This window comes from Sardina pilchardus, chromosome 20 (genome assembly GCF_963854185.1).
Source record: "Sardina pilchardus chromosome 20, fSarPil1.1, whole genome shotgun sequence".
In the NCBI taxonomy this organism is placed as follows: domain Eukaryota; kingdom Metazoa; phylum Chordata; class Actinopteri; order Clupeiformes; family Clupeidae; genus Sardina; species Sardina pilchardus.
In genome coordinates this window covers 4,103,252-4,125,381 of record NC_085013.1, presented here as the reverse complement: position 1 = coordinate 4,125,381, position 22,130 = coordinate 4,103,252, and the positions used below count along the sequence as shown (strand labels likewise).

At 46.1% G+C, this 22,130-nt stretch overlaps 1 protein-coding gene across 1 annotated transcript; it reads left to right on the top strand.

Moving 5' to 3' along the window:
- The first annotated feature begins 459 nt into the window (after nt 1-459).
- bahd1 (bromo adjacent homology domain containing 1) lies at nt 460-21,477 on the top strand. Its single transcript, XM_062522925.1, has 7 exons — nt 460-524; nt 9,243-11,213; nt 14,521-14,921; nt 15,802-15,961; nt 16,328-16,407; nt 17,569-17,660; nt 18,007-21,477. Exons 2-7 carry the CDS (start codon nt 9,266-9,268, stop codon nt 18,191-18,193), a joined length of 2,868 nt encoding a protein of 955 aa, XP_062378909.1. The 5' UTR covers nt 460-524; nt 9,243-9,265; the 3' UTR covers nt 18,194-21,477.
- Nucleotides 21,478-22,130: the final 653 nt, after the last annotated feature.

The window sequence follows — 22,130 nt, the reverse complement described above, 5'->3', positions numbered from 1 at the left end:
CCAAGTAATGCAATAGTTAGCATTTCAAATAAACATTTACACGCAAAGCCTATCAGATACTACATCTAAAATGACCAATAGACCACTGAGCGTTTGTTTCTCCTGTTCGGTGCCAATAGGCCTACTTAACAGACAATTTATGATGATTAAATTAATATTTAAGGCTGCTGTAAAGTACTTGTTTCTAAACATGTCCTTTCCTAACCAAAAGTCATATACCGGCTAAAATCATTAAGCCAAATTGAGCTACCAGCGTGTGTTAACACTACAGAGTCAAGAGCTTAATACGGAATGTTCACCAATGTAACTATCATTAATTATAATGGAGTGAACTGAGGGGTGATGTGTAACTGAACCCATCCAATTGTGGGGAGAGTGTACCAGACGGATAGCCAAAGTAGAGGGAGGAATATCCCCAAATGCGCTCGACCCCTCCCCCACTCCTCTGGACTCCTCATTTCAACTCGCATCTCACTGGCGACCAAGACCTTCGTTGGTGGCTTCTCACAGTGGAAGAAGTGCGGGTAATCAAATTAAATTTCTTCATAGACTCATTAGTGAGGAAAAGCGAAATAGCTTGGTAGTTTATTTCATTGGGGCAACGACACGTCACACGGTCCTTTGTTGCCATTGGTAGAAATGTGGTTTTGCTAAAGCCAGGGTATTCGCGATTGGACCTGACTCAGGAAGAATATGTGTTATCTTGATTGTGCACTTTCTTAGTTGCGCAAAACTTTTGGATCAATATTGATTTCGACATCACCTTGCCGTGGCTCTCGTGGAAGTTTAAGGTGGGACCAACAGAGTGGTGTAGATTACGTAATATCAGTGGTGTTGACATGGGCAGTGGGCTTTAGGCTACTGGCACCGAGCAGAGGAAATTCCGACATCCAAGAGCATTTGGCGTTTTCTGAGAACATATAGGCTGAAGCTGTAGTTTCTTAGTGTCAAATGTCCCTTGGTCGATGAAACCACCGTGTCCAACACGCAGTTTCTAACCGATCTAACGATGTGTTACCAGCTAGATGTCCCAGCGCAACAGCAGGTCTGGCGAATGCAGCGCATGAATATTGTCTTGAGCATGCTACTTCGGAAGTAGGTCACCGTTTTAACGTGTCTTGTCAGCTGTGGATATTCGTGATTTATTTCGCTATTATCAATCGGTAGACCAATATTTCCCCAGAAGGGAGGAGGATATTTTCACAAGAGGGTCAGAATTGTATTAATCCCGAACCGATGCTCCCCATGGGTTCTCAGGTAAATGAAACGGATCCATTTCTGGTTTATCCTGTGTTTATCTCGACCGTGTGCGGTAGCCGGGTGTTTTCTGTGTGGAATGTTGTAATAGCACAAACAAAATAGATTATTTGTACTCAAGACAGACCATACTTGCCCTGTATGGCTATGCATCGCTGTTACTCTGTATCGAGGCAGAAACATTTGATCCTGTTAACAGCTATCATGTCGTTGCCCGCTGTGGGATCATGAATTTCGGACTCATTTGGCTCTGTGGTATATTGTGAATTGTTATATAGTCATTAATGGGTTTTCTCGTCTTCTCCCATATCAGTTTAACGATGCAGTATTTCAAACATTTACTTTTATTCCAGAATGATTTGGGATGCTTTTAATATACAACGCCGCACCAGGATGATAATTAGACGTTAAATTGGATAGTTTGTGTTTTATTAGCATGGTTCTAAAGCAATTAGCATATTGGCAAAGCAAGGCGAGGTGTGCTCAGTGCACATTCGAAATCTGTGATACGCCCTGCACAAGCTGCACCCAACACCCCCAGTGCTAGAGGGTTTGCTCATCGTATCTATGAGCTTCCGTTTCTTATTCATATTTTGCGTAAAGTACATAGACAGACAAATTGTGCTTGTTGTAAATACACTGTGATGCGTCTAGGGTAGCCTACTATCATCATCTAATTTCCAACACCTGCCGAGTTCAAATCCAAGAAGGACATCGCTAGTATGGAGATGACACTTCTTTTTCACCGCCAGGTTGAGGAATATATCAGGTCCGACATAGGATTGTCGGAATGTGTCTTCTCAACTAAAGTTGTTTAAATCTTTTTCTACATACACACGCACATGAGTATGTTTAATCAAACTCAGCTCGCACAGTCCGTTATCTGCTATATCCTACATCACATTTTACAGTGGAAGACTTTTCCTCGAGGCGGGTGAACAGTCTAGCCTTCTTCATTTGCCAACGCGAGATCCACAGCTCTTGTGTGTAGGCTGCTGTCAAATGTTTCTCTCACCGATAAAACACTTCCCACAAGTAATTCTTTGCCATCTCCCGATTCCCCATTTCTCCACATTTTTCGCTGGGGTTGCTATATTTTCATGTATTGTTTTACTCAGGACCCATGCGTAAGTGTCAAGCTCATGTCAAAGCTCGGATGTAGGCTACCTCGTAAGTTTTTTTTTTTTTTTTGTGAGGGGGGGGGTTCTTCGGGTCAGTAGTTCACCGCTAAATCCAATACCCTGTATCTGACCTGACCTCCCTCAACGTGCGTTTTGGCATTTCCTGTACAGGCTTGTTAACAGCAAATCTAGTTCTTCAATGTTGTGTATCATTATTCTCGGTTCAGTGCGTTAACAGTCCTCAACATGGGGAGAGAGGAAATAAGGGTGAACCAAAGTTATGGGGCACGTTGAAATGTCAGGCTGATTGCATGCTGTGTCTAGCCTACTGTATGCATCATTCTGTTCTCCATGAGAATATGAGTGAACCATTTTTCTTTTTTAAAATACAATTTGTTGACTGACCCTTAGCAGATGTAATTGGCTTACCTTGCTTCAGCATTACAACTAAGTGATGTCCTTCTGTCCTCTGTAATTTGCCGTCCATCACTGATGTGCAAGGCCCTTTTCAGTTTTTGAAAAACTGTGCTTGAATAGCTGATGCTCGTTCAAAAGCATCTGAGTCATATCATGCTTTCAGTCTGATTCACCAATCGCTTGGATGTTCGACAGGAAATGTAATTGCATGGGCACATCAGAGGATATGCTTGCGTTTACAGCCCAGCTTCCTCTCAGTAGAGGGAGCTGTGTGGATTTTACTGGGAATCACCCCACATTCTAAAGGTTATTTGCAAAACCAACCATTATCACATTTTCAAAGGACAATGTGTCCACTAATTGAGGGGGAGGCAGAGGTTGGGAGTTTGTCGATAGGACAAAGCAGTCAGGTGTAAATTTCCTATGGTGCCATATAAACCTGAGATGCCTTTGAGAGGGGTATTTGTGAAGTTGTCCTTCAACAAATCAATAGTTAAATGGGGAATTATGTTTAAAAATGGTTTCGGTTCAATTCTCAGCCTTACGCGACCAAACTGAAATCACACTTCTTCCCATGAGATTTCCATAAGTGCCTTTTTAGTGAACAACAGAAGAACAGAATGTAAAACAATTTACCATCACTAGTACATTTGATGTATTTGAATGCTAATCTTGCCTGTAGCAACACAGTTGAGAGCTATTACTTTGCATTTAGGGAAATTCTGCAGATGGATCGCTAGAGTAACGACAGCACATGGTGTGACAGCACATCATAGACACATGCATTTCCTGCCCTTAAGTCTCCTTCCAAGATGTTGTTCAGAGGGCTTTTGTTGAGCTCGCAAAAGATGTCAGAAGACATACATGTCCCGCAAAATGTTTCTTTATCCACAGGAACCCTATATCACTCGCACCACTCCCTTTTCATGTTAAACTACACTCCAGGTCTTGCAGCGATGCACTTTTTCCAGGTTCCAAGTTCAAATTAAAAAAAAAAAAGAAAAAAAAAAAATAGAAAGGAAAATGTCAGTTTGAGTTAGTGACATACACATGACCTCATCAAGTCCAGAAGCCGGCTCCCAAAGTGCCGCTGAGTGAATGGATTATTTTTAGAGCGGTGAGTGTGCCTTCTGCTTGGTGCCGCACCAGAGGGGCGTAATTACCGAGCGTGGGATGTCACGGCGACGTGACTGACACTTTGGGTGAAGTTCTCCAGGAACTCTACTGGAGGATGGGTGACACGTGCAGAACTGGAGGGGAGGGGGGGTGGGTTGGGGGGTGGACATGGTAGCAGGCAAGGGGATTTATTTAGCTGTTGCCAAAATAGGAGTTTTGGAGGATTATGTTATGTGTTAGGTAGAGAATATTGTGTAATAAGTGATTGTCCTTGGGGGAGATGGTTAAGAGTCTTGTGTGTACATAGTGATCTCGAGATGTAAGAGAGACTGCTGGTCGGGAAGGAAGAGCTGATAATTGGCCTTAAACAGGAGCATGTTGCGGCTCTAATTAAACTGTCTTGTGCTACTTGTGGGGAGATGCCAAATCAAGCAAATCACTCAAGACCTTTGAACTTGCAGTTAGTCACCAGTGGAGTTGGTGCATTTCTGCATTGGCCAAAAATGCAGTGGAATGTATTTTTATTCACATTTGTTTGAAGGTTTGTCATGTATAAAATTGCATTTTCATAGTAATGCATGGTTTGATGGAAGATGGAAGTCCATCTTACAAGCTGCATGATATAAAAATATATGATATATGAATATAGGAATAACAAATCGAGAGACATGGGAAATTTATGGGAACGATTGTGTAGTCACAACTGCTGCTTTAGTTTGGTTATCCGGATTTGAGTTATAATTCCTCAATCATTTCAAATTGATATTTTAATTATCCATGAAATCAAAAGAATATTTTAACCGGCCCGACTGTCAACTATGATGGTTTTGCAATAGAGGTGAATCGAAGGTCTGTTTTGAAAGTCTCAACATAGATCATTTCAATCTACATCCTCATCAAAGCTTAAGTTTTGTTTTGGATTTCATGAACAAAAGGCTTATTGTACCTGACTTGTAAAACAGTTGAAATTCATCGATGTCCAAGACCACCCTTGTTACATTGTAATAATAATCTAACAGTTGAACTTCAGTGCAACACCTCAAGTAAACGATATGAAGCATTATAGACAGCAATAACCTGTTACCTGTAAAAACTTAAAACATACATAAAGAAAAGCCCAGTGAAAGAATGGAGTGGTTAGGAATTGCAAGTAGCCAGTCAGAATAGAGACAACATTTCAGGTTCACCATGAAATCAACAAAGGATACACTGAAAGACTGCAACAAAGAAATGGAACAGGCCAAACAGCACTTTGTCTCTGATATCATTAATGGAAATATCAACACCGATGAAGTCCTCTTCTCTCCTGATGACTAATCCACCATTTCCAACAACATCAGAGATGCTGTTCACCACAGTCTTCAACGAACCAAATGACTATTAGTGTCTCAAGGTCCATAAAAGAATCTAGTTCTCCAGGAATATATTAATAATATATGCCATGTCTCATGTTGACTCTATCGACTTAAACAAAAGATACAACATTGTTGGACTGCTTCTTCATCCTACCACATTTTAAAAACGTTTTTCAACTGCCTAACCAGCTCTCCTCACTGGGGCATATTTTCTACAGCACTTAAAACAGCTGTTGATAAAACACTTCTGAAGATGAGCGACCTCCATGGAGCAGTCTGCACTGATTATAGGCCCATCTCCAATCGGCTGTTTCCCAGCAAAACTAGTCTCATCCTAAATATCATCTAATATCAAATAGCCTTCTAGACATTTATCAGTCAGGTTGATCTTACCATAGCACACATAAAGGCCTCAATCAATACAGTAATATTCCCATATACTGTATCTGCATTGTGTATATACCACAGGACAGCGTTTTAGGCCAATTCAGAAAAATGAAACGATGTATTAACATCACCAGTGTATTCTGCAGTGCCCAATAAAGTTAGAATCAGATCTAGCTTTAAAGAAGATTGAAGAAAAGAAATGAATTCCCATGTATTAACTTCGTAGCTGAAGAAATTTGGCAAAATCAGTGTATAATCCTTGGTTAATAATCAGGAAATTTATCAGGAAGTTATGGTAGATAAATCATCTATTCTTGTGCCCCTACCTCTCTGTGCTGTTTGACCAAAGTAATTTTATAGTGGTAGTTAGAGAATTGTCATTGTTTAAAAAAAAAATTGTTGCAGGAAACCTGCAGGAAAGTCAGTTCTTTGTGTCCACTGGAGAATTTGCGAGACGGAATGAGCATTATGTCTGGAGTACTGCAAAGGCTCATCCTTAGTAGCCTGGCTCTGCCCTCCTCAATGTTAATTTCCCTTCAGTGCGTCGTCTGGGTCTGCGCTATATTCGCTGGTTTTCTTAAGCCAAAAATGCGCAGGTCCAATCAGCAAACAGAGGGAGTAACTGAGACCGACGACGTTGAGATCATGCGCTAGTTTGAGCATGACATACATACGTCACGACCAAACGTTAGCGATGGTTATGGCAGATCCAGAGTGGCTCTGGGCAGATCCAATAGTTTTAAACTTCAACAGAGTCCTTGCATTCAACGAAGTTAACGCTTGGCAAAGGAAAGTGGCCAGACTTTCCATATGCTCTCACTCACACTGATTATACAGAAACACAAAAGAAAATAGAACAACTACATAGCATAATACATTGCACAACAATCAATCAACAAATAAAACAAATAATGCTCTTAAGCTCAAAAGCTCAGAGACAAAAAATGGTTAATTTCTCTCTTCTCGGTCTCGGAGGGCACACGTGAAGCTAGAAATCTTGATTTAATCATGAACAGCAATCTACATTTTAAGAACCATATCAATAATCTCATGAGATAAAAATCAGACTGAGAAAAATCTACCCGTGTATTTATAACAAGCAGATTAGACTATAATAGTCTATTCACCAGCTTCACAAATCAGCTGTGCAGAAATTACATTTCATTCAAAAATGCAACCTTCTCACTGGTACCAGAAGGTCTGAACATATTACACCTGTTGTCTGCCTTGACTACCCATCAAAACTAGAATTGATTTTGAATTATGTTACTTGTAAATAAAGCTGGCCCCGCAAATATCAGATACACATCAACAAGGACTCTCCATTCCACAGGCAGCGAGCAGTCTTTCAACCATTCTTGTACTAACGCTTTAAAGAGTCCTCTGATGCCAAAGTAGTATTTATGTCCCCGGTCTGAGGACCTGAGAAAGACCCCCTATACTGCACACTTTTATAAGCAGGTACCTTGCTTTTTAATGTGTTTCATGGTGGTGGTGGTGGTAGTGGTAGGATTTTGTGTGTGTGTGTGTGTGTGTGTGTGTGTGTAGTCTCTGTGATTTCTTTAAAACTGCGTTAACACCTGCTGATGTATATTTATCCTCAGCACTTGCACTTCTCATTGTGTGGTGATTATACTGTCACCTTATGTAAAGCACATTGCGTCTGTCACTTTATATAAAGCCGTGGGTATGAAATACTGCTATAGACTTCATTTTCATAACACATTAATCATTGGCACATAACCGGAGGGTGTGACATCATGTTAGCCATACCAAAACACAAACAATGGGAACACTGTGACATGCTTATAAAAAAAAGTCTCAAAGTGTAATGAATTGTTTTTATGCAATACGTTACACTGCATTACACAGTGCCAATGCTAAACACAGCCATTTCCAGTGTAATTTCTAAGAATGAAGCTGTTCACATCATACCTTTAGCACAAGACCTGCTGATTGGTGTGTAGCAGGATGTCGAACTAATAGAATGAAGAGGAGCAGTTTTCACAGAGCTTTGATATGCCTCCAGACAAGTCTACACTTCAAATGTGTCTTTGATGTGTTTGGCTGAAGGGTAGGATGTTTGAACTGCTAATTGCTGTTTAGACATGATTAGAGTTTGGAGAGCTGAATATACACCCAACTAAGTTTAAGCCCCTGCTAAGCATATCTTTTAACACACAGACAAGAGTGTTACTGTTAAATAAAGATGCTCGAAGGATCGTTAACATTCGTGTGCTTGTGTTGTAAGCAGTTTATTGTGTGTGGGACTTTTGTATTCTAACTCACTGTAATTGTTCAGTAGGGAAACAAAAGGATGGAATCTATTGAAAAAAAGATTCCCAGAAACATCCCTGCAGAAATATACCACAAACATTTCTCTGTGGCTGTCATTACCGTTTAAATACAGATGCAGCTGATAACTTAAATTCCCATAGCAGTCTTCTTTTTTATGTCACTTGGCAAGGCCTGGCAGAAGGCATTGAATGACAAGCCGTGAGCTTTATGGGAAGAGTTCGACCATTTGTCATGTGCTGACAAACTGTCACAATGACAAGCATCATGTTGTATTTATGATAGATCCCCTGGATTTACAACCGCCGTCTGTGCCAGAAGGAAGTCCTGGGGAGTTCCTTGATACTCTCATCCCTGAGGTCCCAGCCGCCTCAGGAAGTCAGGAGGGTTAAGGCTTGTTCTCAAGGTCTGACCTAAAGTTCAAAGCAGCGAGGGAGGTTAGGATAATGACTAGGGGCCTCTGGCACAGTAGGTGTTAAAGAAGAGGCTTAACCGCTTTTCTTTAAGGCAACTTGAAAATGGGGTCAAAGTCAAGGGTACGGTGAAATTGGGTTCCCTGAGATCTTGGAGTTGTGATTACGCCAAGCTTACTGTTTCCTTGCATGCTGCTGTCGTCATAAATGACGGACAGGATTGATGTGAAAGAGTAAGAAGATGGCGATGAAGTTGAATGTCTCAATCATTTCTGTGATTGCTATATCTGTTACTGTCCGCTGCAGTGTAACAACTGTCTGTATTTGTGTCCATTATCTCCATGGGGGAAGGAATGATCTCTCAAGAAGTTTTTTTTCCCACCTTTATGTTTTCTGGAAACCCTCAAAACAGGCTATGAAATCTAACCGTCTCTTTCGAGTTCAAAGTCTGAGTCTGCCAGATAATTGCGGTAATCATAGGTTTGTAATTTGCGTTGCCATTAAGGTACACTACTGTACAATTCATCCATTGTGTATGCAGTTGTGGCGACCTCAGGAATCCCATAATCACCTTCTTGGAAGCCGGTGGAGGCAAGCCATGTGCTTAGTCGAACCGCTAAATTAACATGAACGAATGGACGTTTTCTTTGCAATTGTGACAAACTCGTTCTCTATTCTCAGAACAATCAGGGAGTAAAAGTATACAGGCCAAAAAATCCATTTACAAAAGTCATACTGCTTAGTTTTGTGAGAGACCACTCTGCTCCGGTTACAGTGTGGATTCAGTGTTTTGGCTGGTTAGATAATGCCCTCAAATATGTGCTGAACTGTGATGGGTTTTTTTTTCTTTTTCTTTCTTTCCTTCTCGATTTTCCCCTCAGCAGGATCTGAATGGAAGCGTGTGATGACCCATGCGCGTCAGAGGGCACCTCTGTGGCGACACTGGAGTGAACACTGGGACCAGGTGGGCAGCCTCACACATGCTGAAACCATGGGCCGCATCTGGCCCAAGAGCCCGAGGCACGGGCAGCGGACCCCGACCAAGACCAAGGCCAAGGCCAAGCTCCGACAGAGTCGGGCCAAAGAGCGAGAGCGGGAGGAGGCGAAGGATATGAGCGCCGAGCTGGACAGGAAGATGTACCCTCTGCGGGGCCGACTGGGCCTGGGCGACCTTGGCACGCGCAACTGCAGCGTGGTGCTCACCCGGCTGGAGGAGAGCGAGGGCCAGACGGCCGCCGGGGACAGGCACCGGAGGGGCCGGGGCAACAAGCCAAGGAGCGGCGGCGGTGGCGAGCGGTCGGGAGGGAGGACCAAGCCCTGCAAGTGCCGAAAGAAGGGCTGCAAAGCCTGCTACCGGCCGCGGGCACCATCCCTTCTGCCGCCGCAAACGCCACCGCAACGGCCAGCGCAACTACCAAAAAACAAACCCCCCAAAGCGGAGTTACCTGCCTTATGCGTGCCCGCGCAGCTGACCCCGGAGCCGCGCCAGCGCAGGCTGGCCTCGCTCAACGCCGAGGCGGTCAACAGCCTGCTTTTGGACAGAGACGACCCTCGGCAGGCGGCCAGACTTGCAAAGAGACAGCAACAGCGGCAGCTACAGCTACAACAACAGCAGCAGCAGCAGCAGCAGCAGCAGTGCTCCTCTTTGAAAGGGGAATGCGCTAATCTGGCCAAAGACCCGGCCAAGGAAGCGGGCGGCTCCAAAAGGGCAGCCCACGGCAGGAAGCGGACGCCAGACTCCGAGGGGTGTCAGAGTCCCAAGAAACACAAAAAGGCCAAGCTGGACGCGGAGGAAGCCGACCGGCCGAGTCTGGACAGCCCCACGCCGCGCCGCCTGGCCGGCCTGAACGCCGCCGCCCTGCTCAAGCTCACCAGCACGTCCGCCGGAGTCAAGCGGCGTGGCAAGACCGACGGCAAGCAGGGGGGTGGAACCATGCGAGGTAAACAACAACAGCATCAACAACAACAACAACATCAACAGCAGCAGCAGCAGCAACAGCAACAACAACAAATGCAACTGAAGCCGCAGCAGCAACACCACCACCACCACCATCACCATCACGTATCCAAATCGCAAAAGCATCGGCACAAGTTGCACCACCCTCCTATCCAGCAACAGCAGCAGCCGCAGCAGCAGGTGCTTCAGAGGTGTTGCAGCCTCTGCAAGAAGGAGGCCTACCAGCAGGAGGCGCTGTGGGAAGGCCCGGCGGGGGGCCACGGCTTCATCCGGCCGGGCTTCCAGTGCCGCTCCATGCTGAGCTACCCGCTGAAGCAGGTGAAGGAGGAGCAGACGGAGGCGGAGGTCAACCCCCCGTACTACTGCTGCTCGCCGGAGCGCTCGGTGGAGTACTGCCACCGGCTGGCGCTGTTCCTGGACCAGAAGCCTCGGTACTCGGAGGCGGACGAGCGCTCCCTGCCGCCGGTCAAGGGCTTCCTGGCGCACCCGGCCACGCTGGCCATCAACGCCCACCCGTACCAGTGCTACTCGGGCTACTACGTGCACATCGCCCACCACGGGGCGTCCTCGCCGCCCCCCATCAGCGCCCCGCCGGTCCCCTACCCGCCCGCCTCCGTGGCCCCCATCACGCTGTGCAGCACAGACAGAGACAGAGACAGAGACAGACAGAGGCAGAGGCCCAAGCTGATGCCGCCGTCCTCCATGTCACGCCCGCCACCTCCGCCGCCGCCGCCGGGCATCCCGCACCCGGCCTACTGCAGCTCGGTGGGCGCGTGCTACGGGGGCGAGACGTGCCGCATGGGGCCCTACGCCTACCGGACTCCGCAGCGCCTCCAGGCGCGCGGCTGCTCCTACAGCGCCGACTGCTCCAGCTGCAACCGCAAGATCAAGATGGGTAAGGGCACCGAGAGCAAATTGGATTTGGGGGGGGGGAAAATAAGGGCTCTGGCCAGATAGCATGTTCAGCTTCCTGTTTTATTAAGTTAGATCCCAGTGGAGAGGACTGCTTGAGGAAGTGAAGGGAAGCTCTCTCCATGGCTTGATGAAGTGAAAAATAAATAAATAAATAAATAAATGGCACCTAGCTGTTAATATGCACAGTCTGCTGGCAGAAGCACAAGCTGCATAACAAGCATAAAATACCTCATGCCATAATTGCCCTGGTAGTAAAGGGCGGCATTTAGCACCACTATTAGCAGGGCAGGTCTACTATGCTGCGCTATTTACACACAACCTGCAAGTCATTTGATCAGCTGGATATCGGCTATTCATGTGTATGTGCGTGCGTGCATGTGTGTGTGTGTGTGTGTGTTTTGTCTTTTTTTCAGAGTCTGAATACAAAAGTGTCTGTGTGTGTGTGTGTGTGTGTGTGTGTGTGTGTGTGTGTGTGTGCGCTTGACTTCAAGCTGATGCATTCATTCCACTGTCCCACATGTCTATGACTCAACAGCCCAGCCTTGTCAGCACTAGCAGGCGGCGTTGTGTGCCTTAGCTCACAGAGCTAGCCAATGGCCAGGCCTCTCCTGGGCAGCGTTCCACCCACAGATTGATTGGCGAGTAGATATCGAGGTTCTGCTTCTGGAATTTATTAACTGTGTTCCCGAAGTTCCTCTGTCGGGGGGCTTCTTTTCCATCATCCTTTCTTCGTACTCTTCTTTTTTTCATCGTCTGTCCTTCTCCCTCGTCTGTTTCTTCCATGTTTCCTCCATCCTCTGCTCTTGTGTTCTTACCGTTTCTCTTTATCCTCTTCTTTCACAAGTCACCACTCATCCTCTGTCCTTTGTGCTTGCGTCCAGTATTTCTTAGCCCTCAGCCATCCGTGTTTTTTTCTTTTTTCTTTTTTTTTCATTTCTTTCTCCGGAGCGGAGTTATTGACGGATGCCTAGAAGCCCTGTGCTCATGGGTGGTTTTCCTGTGTGACTAACAGCCACAGGTGGGGTTGGTGGTTGTGGTTGTTGTAGTTGGCACGGGCCAGCCCTCGCCTGTGGAGCGTCTGCTCTGAAGGAGCAGCAGCTGTGGCCTCTTAAAGACCTCCATTTTATTCCGCGCGCGCGGAGGGGCGCGCCAGCCCACCCTTGGCCGCGGCCCCGGATCTAGGCACCGGGCCTCCTAACGCCCCGCATCGTGCCCTTGTTATTAGCGAGGAATCCCAGGATCTCGCCGGGTCGTCCGTCTCGGCAGCAAAACAGCAATAACACCCCCCCCTCCCAACAAAACACGCCCTCCCCCCACGCCCCCTGTAACCCACAGCAGTTGGCTGCCAGAGCTAAACAATGAACGTTTTTTTCCCCCCTAAACTTGTTTTATTTTGCTTGTTTTTTTTATTCTTCCCCCCCCCAGTGCAGACTCTGTATTCCTGACACAAGCGACCCCCTGATTCCTACAGTTACTGCTGAAACAGGGTCTCCACTGTTTTCCGAGGGAAAACCGATCTGGGCCTCATTTGTCATCAGGCTTTTTTATTTGTGTGGGCCGGCAAGCACCCAGGACCTCATAAATGGGTGTGATTACTGGGCAGGCTAGCGTGGTGTTACAGCTGTCTGACACACAGGGACCGGAGGGCCAGCGCCGGACGTAGTGGAAATTGGTGTTTAGCGCAGTGCCGTGCCCTCTATCAAAAGTGCTGCTGACTCTGTCACCGGGGTTAATAAATGGTGCTTTACCTTCGAGCCCCTGAGAAAGTGATCAGTGTGGGTACATGTGTTTGTATGTGCTCCTGTGTGTGTGTGTGTGTGTGTGTGTGTGTGTGTTTATGTGTGTGTGTGTGTCTGTGTGTGTGTGTGTCTGTGTGTGTGAGAGTGTACACATATACGTGTTTTCGGATGTTTTTGTTCATTTTCTTTCTCTCTCCCTTTCTCCCTCTTCATCCCTCTCTTTCTCTCATTGTATGTGTGGGGCATGCCCACGTGTACGTGTGTGTGTGTTGTATACACTGTTATTCAACCCCACACAAGCTTAAAAAGTCACATATCACAACACTGAGGGGGCAGCTTTCCTTCAGCGCAGCCCGGGCCTGAAACAAGCGTATCAGTTTCCCATATGTGTTTTCATTTACAGCCAGAACATCATTTTTCAGTATGCGGTCGGTCCTCCCTTTTGCTCTAAGTGATGCCCCAGGGAGTTGGAAGTGAAAAACTTGTTAAATACAGATACCTCGACCCATGACTTACAGTCCAGTTGTTCTCCCCCCCACCATGACTGGGTACGCAGTCGCATTCCTGGCCACCGCACGTCAACAGCCCCCCTGTCCATGCCGCATGCCTGCCGTCACTCTCTCTCTCTTTTTTGACCTAACACGACCTTTGAACCCCTAGCCTCTGGAACGCGCTGACCTTTTAGCGCAACAGGGGCACGTGAAACGGGCATATATTTCATACGGGGCGTTAATTTGTTCTTTGATGTGGCCGGTTTTTTGCGCGGCAGGAGGCATTCACCCATGAGAGCACACGGCCTATCTGTCCATGTATATTACACAACCAGCACTGTGGGTGCCCAGACCGCCATAAATAAATGTTTGGCGAGAGATCTTTATCATACGTCCAGAGTTTCTTTTTCTTTTGTCTTTGGATTGCGAGGTTACGTTTTGTACAGATGTGCTATCTGTTGTGACTGGAGAGAAATGAAATTCAGAATCTTGCTAACAAGCAGGAAACAGGCTGTTTTAATTGGACAAACAAACGGAACCTTTTTATGTGGATCTGCTTCATCAATGGATCTGGTTCTTGGCAATTATCTTTGTGGCTCGCTGTGTGCTTTAGAAATTTGCTTTTGTAATTCAAGTGTGTGTGTGTGTGTATGTTTTTGTTTGTGTGTGTGAGAGATAGAGAGAATGTGTGTGTGTGTGTGTATTTGTGTGTTTGTGTATTTCTGTGTGTGAGAGATAGACAGAATGTGTGTGTGTGTGTGTGTATTTCTGTGCGTGAGAGATAGACAGAATGTGTGTGTGTGTGTGTGTGTGTGTGTGTGTGTGTGTGGCAGTGTGTGAGAGGGAGTGTGAGAGAGAGAGAGAGTGGTCATGCAGTCATGCGTAATGCTCTTTCTCTTCACGCCGCTCCCCTGCGTGTTGTTCTCCCTACTAGCCCTTTCATGTCGCTCATTCAGTCTCTGCACCTCCACCTCTGACTTCTCCCCTCCTCCTCCTCCTCCTCCTCCTCCTCTTCCTCCTCCTCCTCCTCCTCCTCCTCCCCGTCTCCCCTCCACAGAGGACTACCCGTACCCGTTGGAGGAGCACAGCCCCTCCATCCCCGTGTCGCCCCCGCTGCCCCTCTCCGTCTGCCCCATGCCCAGCGTGCCGCCGCCCTCGCCGCAGTCGGTCCCCCACCTCCAGACGCCCCTCTCCGACTCGGCCGGGCCCCCCCAGGGCCAGCTGCGGGTGGCCCGCGAGTGCCCCCAGAGCGCCAAGCCCCCGAGCGGCTCGCGGTCGGGCTCCGGCGTGCGCAACAGCGCCCCCTCCCTGGGGGTCTGCCCGCACAGGAAGGACAAGCAGCTGGGGCCGGGCAGTGCCAGCGGGACTGGCGGCAAGCAGCAGAAGATCTCGCGTCGCCGGGCAACCAACGGATGGCTTCCTGTCGGCGTGCCGACTGAGAAGGAGGTGTTTGTCGTGGTACGTTGAGCTCCATTGAGGGCGGACTTGGGGAGGTTCCCAGAAGCTTGAGGGGATTTTTTTTTTCTTCTTGTGTTTTTGTTTTAACGAGGGGGCCCTCGGTGTTGTCAAGTGGAAGTCTGTGGGGTTAGGTTGACTTTCTAAAGCTGTGGCGTTTTAGCCATTGTGTTTTGCTTTGACATTTAAGTCGTCTGGTCAGGGGGTTTCTAAAATAGTCTCGCCCACCCGAGACCGAGCTGAGTTTGTGTACGCCGTATGTGAGCAATTATTTGGATCCACCTACTTAATGGAAATCAGGAAAGTAAACAGTTGCTACAACAACCAAAATAAACATGCTTCGTGTATGTAGGTTTTTCTCAATTAGCAGGGTGTGGATTTGCTTCTGCCTCAGTCACAGAGAATATATATAAAAAAAAACACTCCACTTGGAATCCTGTCTGAATGGGCATTAGGTTAATGCAGGGATAATTTGTGTTTGCACCCGAGCATGACTGCTTTTAAATATGCTTCAGCACTAATGTGTTTGTTTGTATGTGTGTGCGTGTGTGTGGCCGTGTGATTATGATTCTGTGTGTGTTTTGTTTGTGTAAATGTGTGTGTGTGTGCGTGTGTGTGTGTGTCTGTATTTATGTGTATGTGCGTTTTGTCTGTGCGAATATATGTGTGTTCATTTGCTGTATGTGTACGTGCATAATTGTGTATTTGTGTCTGCGTGTGTGTGTGTGTCTGGGTGTATGACTGTGCATCCTTGTGTGTGTGTGTCTGTCTCTGTGTATGTGTGTGTGCGTGTGCATGTGTCTGTGTGTGTCTGTGTGTGTGTGTCTGTGTGTGTGTGTGCGTGCATGTGTGTGTCTGTCTGTGTGTGTGTGTGTCCTCTCAGGGTGAGGAGACCATGGTCCTGCGCAGGTGTTACGACGCCGTGCAGAGGGCCGGCGACGTGATCCAAGTCAGGGACACGGTGCTGCTCCGCTCCGGCCCCAGGAAGAAGTCCCTGCCCTACGTGGCCAAAGTCTCCGCCTTCTGGGAGGACCCCGAATCTGGTCAGTATTATTATTAAACACAACACGTTGTAGTATTTAGTCTTGGAGACTCTGCTGTGATGTGTGATTGAAACAGTGATTGTCCCTTGATGTTTGCTGGAGTCTTTTGGGGATTGGACCCCTGCGAGGCCACTTTCATTGTTCAGTAGTAGTAATGGTGTTTGTAGCATGCTGGCTATGTAAATTGTATTGATGACTAAAATTATAAAAGACTCTTTGTTTGATAATTTGTGTGTGTGTGTTTGTGTGTGTGTGTATGTGTGTGTATGTGTGTGTATGTGTTTGTGTGTGCGTGTGCGTGTGCGTGTGCGTGTGCGTGTGCGTGCGTGCGTGCGTGTGTGTGTGTTTGTTCTTCCCCCTCCACAGGAGAGATGATGATGAGCCTGTTTTGGTACTATCGCCCAGAGCACACTCAGGGGGGCCGCAATCCCAGCATGCACTGTGAGGTGAGCGCTGGAAGAAGCGTCCGCACACGCTCACTCGCACCACACACACACACACACCACGCTGCAGCGGCGCTGGCAGCGTCTCCATGGGAACACAGTGTAAACAACCGGCTTCCTCTAATTCTGAGGTGCAGGAAGAAATAGCCCAGCGCAGGCTTCCGTGAGGTCAATGAGCCCGCAGGAACAAATGCGCTATTCAGAGACGCGGCAGAGAGAGGGGGGGGTGGGGGAGGGGGGGGGGAGAAAACGCAAACAGCTGCAACACAATTGGCTCAGCCTGTGCCGACCTTGTGTTTTTCCACGGAAAGCTATTAAGGACTAAAGGGACCTCCTTTAGACCCGGCAGTTCCACAAGGGGTAATGCGCTGGTGGCGTTTTATCTCTGATTGACCAGAGGCTGTTCCACCAACGTTTCCTCACCGCCATCTCTGTGTGCCGTGCAGATAATGTCCTTTAAGCGTCTCAGCTCGCGTAATGGCACTGGGGATGTCGACGCAGGTTCACACACACACACGCACACACACACACGCACACGCACACACACACACACACACACTCACACACATTCTCACACTCACACACACACACACACACACACACACTCACACTATAAAATATGCCGCTGCAAATGACATGGCCAACGAATGAACTCTGGAATTCCACATCTGCTAAGCATGAGCAGAACATAGCGTAATGTAATGGTTGGCTGCTCCCTGTTCTCAATGGATGTAACGTCTTATGTGTATAATTGTGCGATTAATATTAGGCAGCTCGGTGCACGTATATATACAGTATGTGTTCTGTGTTCTTTAATTGTAAGTGTTAAAGAATGTTGGGTTTTAATGGCTGTGTTCCCTCTTACTCACAGATGTTAATAATATGTGCTTAGGGGTAGTACTTACTTCTAACGGATTATAAAAGCTCTCTAGCTAGAATTAATGAAGTCGTGTTAAGTAATTACTGGGGAAAGTAATTAATCTATGATTTTTTAATCGATTAATCTGCTTGAAGTTTTTCTCGTTCTTTAATGATTTTTCATTTTTCCTATTTTTATTTCACATTCCATCTCTCTGCTCCTCTTTTGGCTCTTTATATATGTAATCTCTCTCTCTCCACTTTTTTTTCCCATTTTTCTCTCTATCTCCCTCTCTCTTTCATCAGAATGAGATTTTTGCGTCCCGCCATCAGGATGAAAATAGCGTGGCCTGCATTGAAGACAAGTGCTACGTGTTGACTTTAGCTCAGTACTGTAGGTAAGTGGCTCCCCCCCTCTCTCCCTCTCTTTCTGCGCAGATCAACATCGTAAACCCCAGGATAAAAGCACTCTTCAAGTCAATTGTGATCTCAGTGTGGGGGTGTTTAGCGTGTGACATTTAAAAACTCAATTTGCATAGCCTCACAATATCACTGTCACAGTTGCCGTGCCATTTTCCCGAGACTTCTCTCAGACGGATCGCAGACTGATATCGTCCAGCCTCCCCCCATCTTTTCTTACCACCAACAAAGGGTCTTTGACAGACAAACCCTCTTTGCCAGTTATTGACTGACTGTTTGTTTGTGTTTGTTTTTTTTAATTATTATTATTTACTTTACTCACAGATTTTGTGCCTTGGTGAAGCGTCACGCCGACGGTCTCCCCAAAAGTTCCCCCGTGGTGCCGCCTTCCCAGGGGTACGCCGTGCCCTCGCACCGCCGCGTGCCCGCCAACGTGGACCCCGAGCTGGTCTTCGTCTGCCGCCACGTCTACGACTTCCGCTACGGACGGCTCCTGAAGAACCTGCAGTAGCGCTGGAGAGAGGGGGGATGGGTGGGCGGGGGTGACGAGAGCTTTGAAAGAGAGAAAGAGAGAGAGAGAGAGAGAGAGAGAGAGAGAGAGTGAGAGAGAGGTACAAGAAAGAGAGTGAAGAAGATGGACAGAATGCGAGAGGGTCGTGTGTTTTGAGATGGAGGCCCTAAATTGTTGACTGATTTCTTCGGTAATCAACAATGAATAGTTGTTGTCTGAGTGAGTGAAAGACTGAGAGAAAGAGGTAGAGAAAGAGTGATGGGTTAAAGTGGAATCCGTGGAACAGAGTTTTGCTCTGACGACTCTTTCACTTAGCTGGGCAGATTTGAATCCCCATCGTTGGACTTCTGGATTTTTTTACAATGAGAGTCACACAGTATGAATTTAGATTAAATATGAGGCACAAATACTTTTACATGCAAAATGCCATAATATTATAATAGTTGGAGAGTCAACCTACTTGTTGATATATTTATTTGGTTTGTGGATAGTAATTCTTTTTAAGCCAGCCCGAGCACTTGTTACTGAGTCAGAAGTGAAGGTACAATTATAATTGACTACAGGTCTTGACATTCTTTCTCCTTGTGTAAATTGTCCCATATTGGATCTAGTGCATTGAGATCTATTTATTTATGAGAGGTTAGAAAATGTATTTATTTTTTGAAAAGTAATTTAAGATTATAAAGATTGGTTTCTTGTATTTTGGAAAAGGAAAAAAAAATAGTAGATCTTCATTCCTTAATTGCTATTGTTCATGACTGAGAAGGAAGCCCAGCTTGTTATCCCCCCAACCACATTACATGGGAGTAGTGGTGACCAGAGACTTTTGAACTGGAGGACCAAATATCCCAGGGTTCAGTGGGCTGACACTGCAGGAAGTGGTCCGTATGGGGCCCCCTTCCATCCATCCTGTACCCTTCATACCATGTCTGGTCGACCAATGAGATGAAGGTGTGGTCTGTTAATGCTCCAATCCTCCATGGCCCTGTGATTTGCCTTATGACTCAATAGGTGAAGCTTTAGGAAGTGTTACACTTAAGCCCCTCTACCTTCACCCCCCCCCCCCCATCCCCGTCCTCTGAAACAAGCCAAAGGTAATCATCCAAACAGTGCTACCCCCCACACGAACACACACACACACACACACACACACACACACACACACACACACACACACACGCACACACATGCACACACACACGCACACACACACACACACACACATGCACACATGCACACATACACACACACACACACACACACCCCTCTGTCCTGCCCTTAGCCCAGTCCCAGTTGCCCCCAACACCATTAGTTTGCACTAATAGATTAATCTGAGGTGTCCCTAGAGAGGTTTGACTCTGTCCAAGGCTTCACCTGCTACTGATTTTTTTAATATATGGATATTATATATATATATAAAATGCTGAATGAAATACTGTGTATTTATGTATGTGAAAATGAGCTGAAGGAATCAGTATCTCGTTTATAACTAACCTGCCTGGGGGGAGTGTATGGGACAGTCTCGGAGCGTTTCAGAGTGTGTGTGTGTGTGTGTGTGTGTGTGTGTGTGTGTGTGTGTGTGTGTGCATGTGTGCGTGTTTGTGTGTGAGTGTGTGTGTGTGTGTGTGTGTGTGTGTGTGTGTGTGTGTGTGCGCGGGCGCGTGTGTGTGTGTGTGTGTTTTCACATGCACTCAGGCATGACACTCCATGGCTTCCATCCCATCGTAAAACTCCCTGCTCCCCCCACACAGAAACACACATACACACACACACACACACACACACACACACACACACACACACACACACACACACACACACACACACACACACACACACACACACACACACACACACACACACACACATGCGCGCACACCGAGCATGTACGTTGACCGAGCTGGAACAACCTTAGCCACTGGTGTTGTCATAATGTGGTGATAATCATGTTTGAATGCTCAAGATGTGAAATATCTGTCTTACATGGTCTGCTGTGCCTTTATTTTTTATCATTGTTGGTTTGAGACTAAGAGAACCTGACAGTCCTGAGTTCCTGACATTTCCTTCTTCCAATTCCAGCTGTCTCGCCTTTGACTCAGCCTGTCTTTGCAAAAACAGAGACATTCCTTAAAAGTCTGATTCTCTTTGGTTTTCCTGAAGTTCCCCCCTATCGATTGAGGTGACTTTCCAGGTGACAAAGATTAAAGAAGTGGAAGAGAAAGGAAAATAAGAGATCAGAAGTTGCCTTTGTGGAAAGGAAAGAAAATAATTTCTCACATCAATGCAAACCCACAGAATAACAGGGTGTCCTGTAGCTTCTCTAACGTACGAGAACTAATGGCCCATTTAGTGTGTTATGGAGTTTCAGATTAATGTTAGCATTTACAGACAATTCTGTCGTAATTATATTGGTGTTAACTCAATAACTAATGTGTTTTGATTCTTTGCATTAAACATGTTTTAATTGGCAGCGCCCATGTATACTACAAATATGTTGTGCGGTTTATTTAGCCATTGAGTATAGAGAGACGATGGAACTTATTAGTAATATGTCCTAGCAATGGTCAATATGAAGGTATGTTTTCAGTACATTGGTTTGGCTGATTTGAGAAGTCCCTGCCAATCATATCATAATCATGCTGAGCTCCAGTGTTGTTGACCAAAAATGTGCTGCATCAGCAGAATTGTTTTTGTCTTAACAAAAAAAACAACAAAAATAACGCTTTCCTCGTAATTCTTGTATCTCACTTTTTACAGAAATGGTGGCTTGTTTTAGCATCATACCTTACCCCTGCATTCCTCAAAACGTTTTAGCAAACTGAGCCTGTGTCATGTATCGAGACTCAAGACAACATGCCAGGTTATGAGTTAGGAAGACTGACGGAATCTACTGTGTCCTTGTGGTTAAGTCCGTGAAAGATCAGTATTGACAGGATTAGTTTTGTCTAAAAAAATGTTTTGGGTGTTTCTTTTTTTTTCTAAATGCCTTTGACATTGTCAGTCATCACTTGGAAATGGAATTACCAGACAAAAAATCCATACCAAAAAAAAAAGAAGGGGCAGAAAGGATTTGAAGTCACTCCTGGGTATATTAAAACCTTTGAATTCCAGCATCTTTGCTCCTCTGACAGTGATGATGAAGATGATGATGATGATGATGTGTATACATATATATTTCAACTCTAAGCATGGACGCCCGGGCATTCTTGGACTAGATCTAGCACAGTGCATTTGTATTATTTAAGATAGATCTGTATATTATCAGAGACAAATATTTAAATGGAATAAATAATATATGAGTTTGACATTGTCAAGTGTCTGTGTTATTACTCAGAAAGAATATTAGTTGTTTTCTTGCCGTCTGTTGCACTCAGCGTGATTTGTACCTGACATTCAAATGGAAACCAGTCATCAAGACAACATTTAATCCTAAGGATGTTTAATTTCAAACAAAAATAAGCATTCGCTTAAATGTCATCTCTCTTTATCTGCACTGACTCAACTGTCAAACCATACTTATTTTTTTTCCATAAATATTCACATCCATCTAGCTTAACAACATGGCAAGTTACATTATTCCAATACAGTGTCCACAGCTAAGTTGACAGCCTTTCCTGCCTACTCTGCTGAACCCACTCCCAGAGTAAACACTTTAATGTGTAGTTCAAACAGCCGGACGTGTGTGTAAACAGCGTAACTGCTCTGGCAGTGTGTACGTCTGCCTCGCTGTCATTGAGATAAACAGTCACTGTTACAACTCACGTGCGTTCTGATGGGCTGCACCGTGGCCTATTCGCCACACGGTGTCACGGTGCATCTGCCACTCAGAGGGAGGAGGGAGCAGAAAGCAGAGGGCGCTCAGGGCATTACTGAAACCTGGGAACCTTTTCAGACTTCCTGCTGGTGCTTGGGCAGTGCTACATCTAGCATTAAAGGT

Excerpts from the sequence above, each read along its gene's own strand:
- bahd1 (XM_062522925.1), top strand. The coding sequence starts at position 9,266 with ATGACCCATGCGCGTCAGAGGGCACCTCTGTGGCGACACTGGAGTGAA. Across the intron at positions 14,922-15,801 it reads AGAAGGAGGTGTTTGTCGTG|GGTGAGGAGACCATGGTCCT; the intron begins GTACGTTGAGCT and ends GTGTCCTCTCAG. Across the intron at positions 17,661-18,006 it reads ACTTTAGCTCAGTACTGTAG|ATTTTGTGCCTTGGTGAAGC; the intron begins GTAAGTGGCTCC and ends CTTTACTCACAG.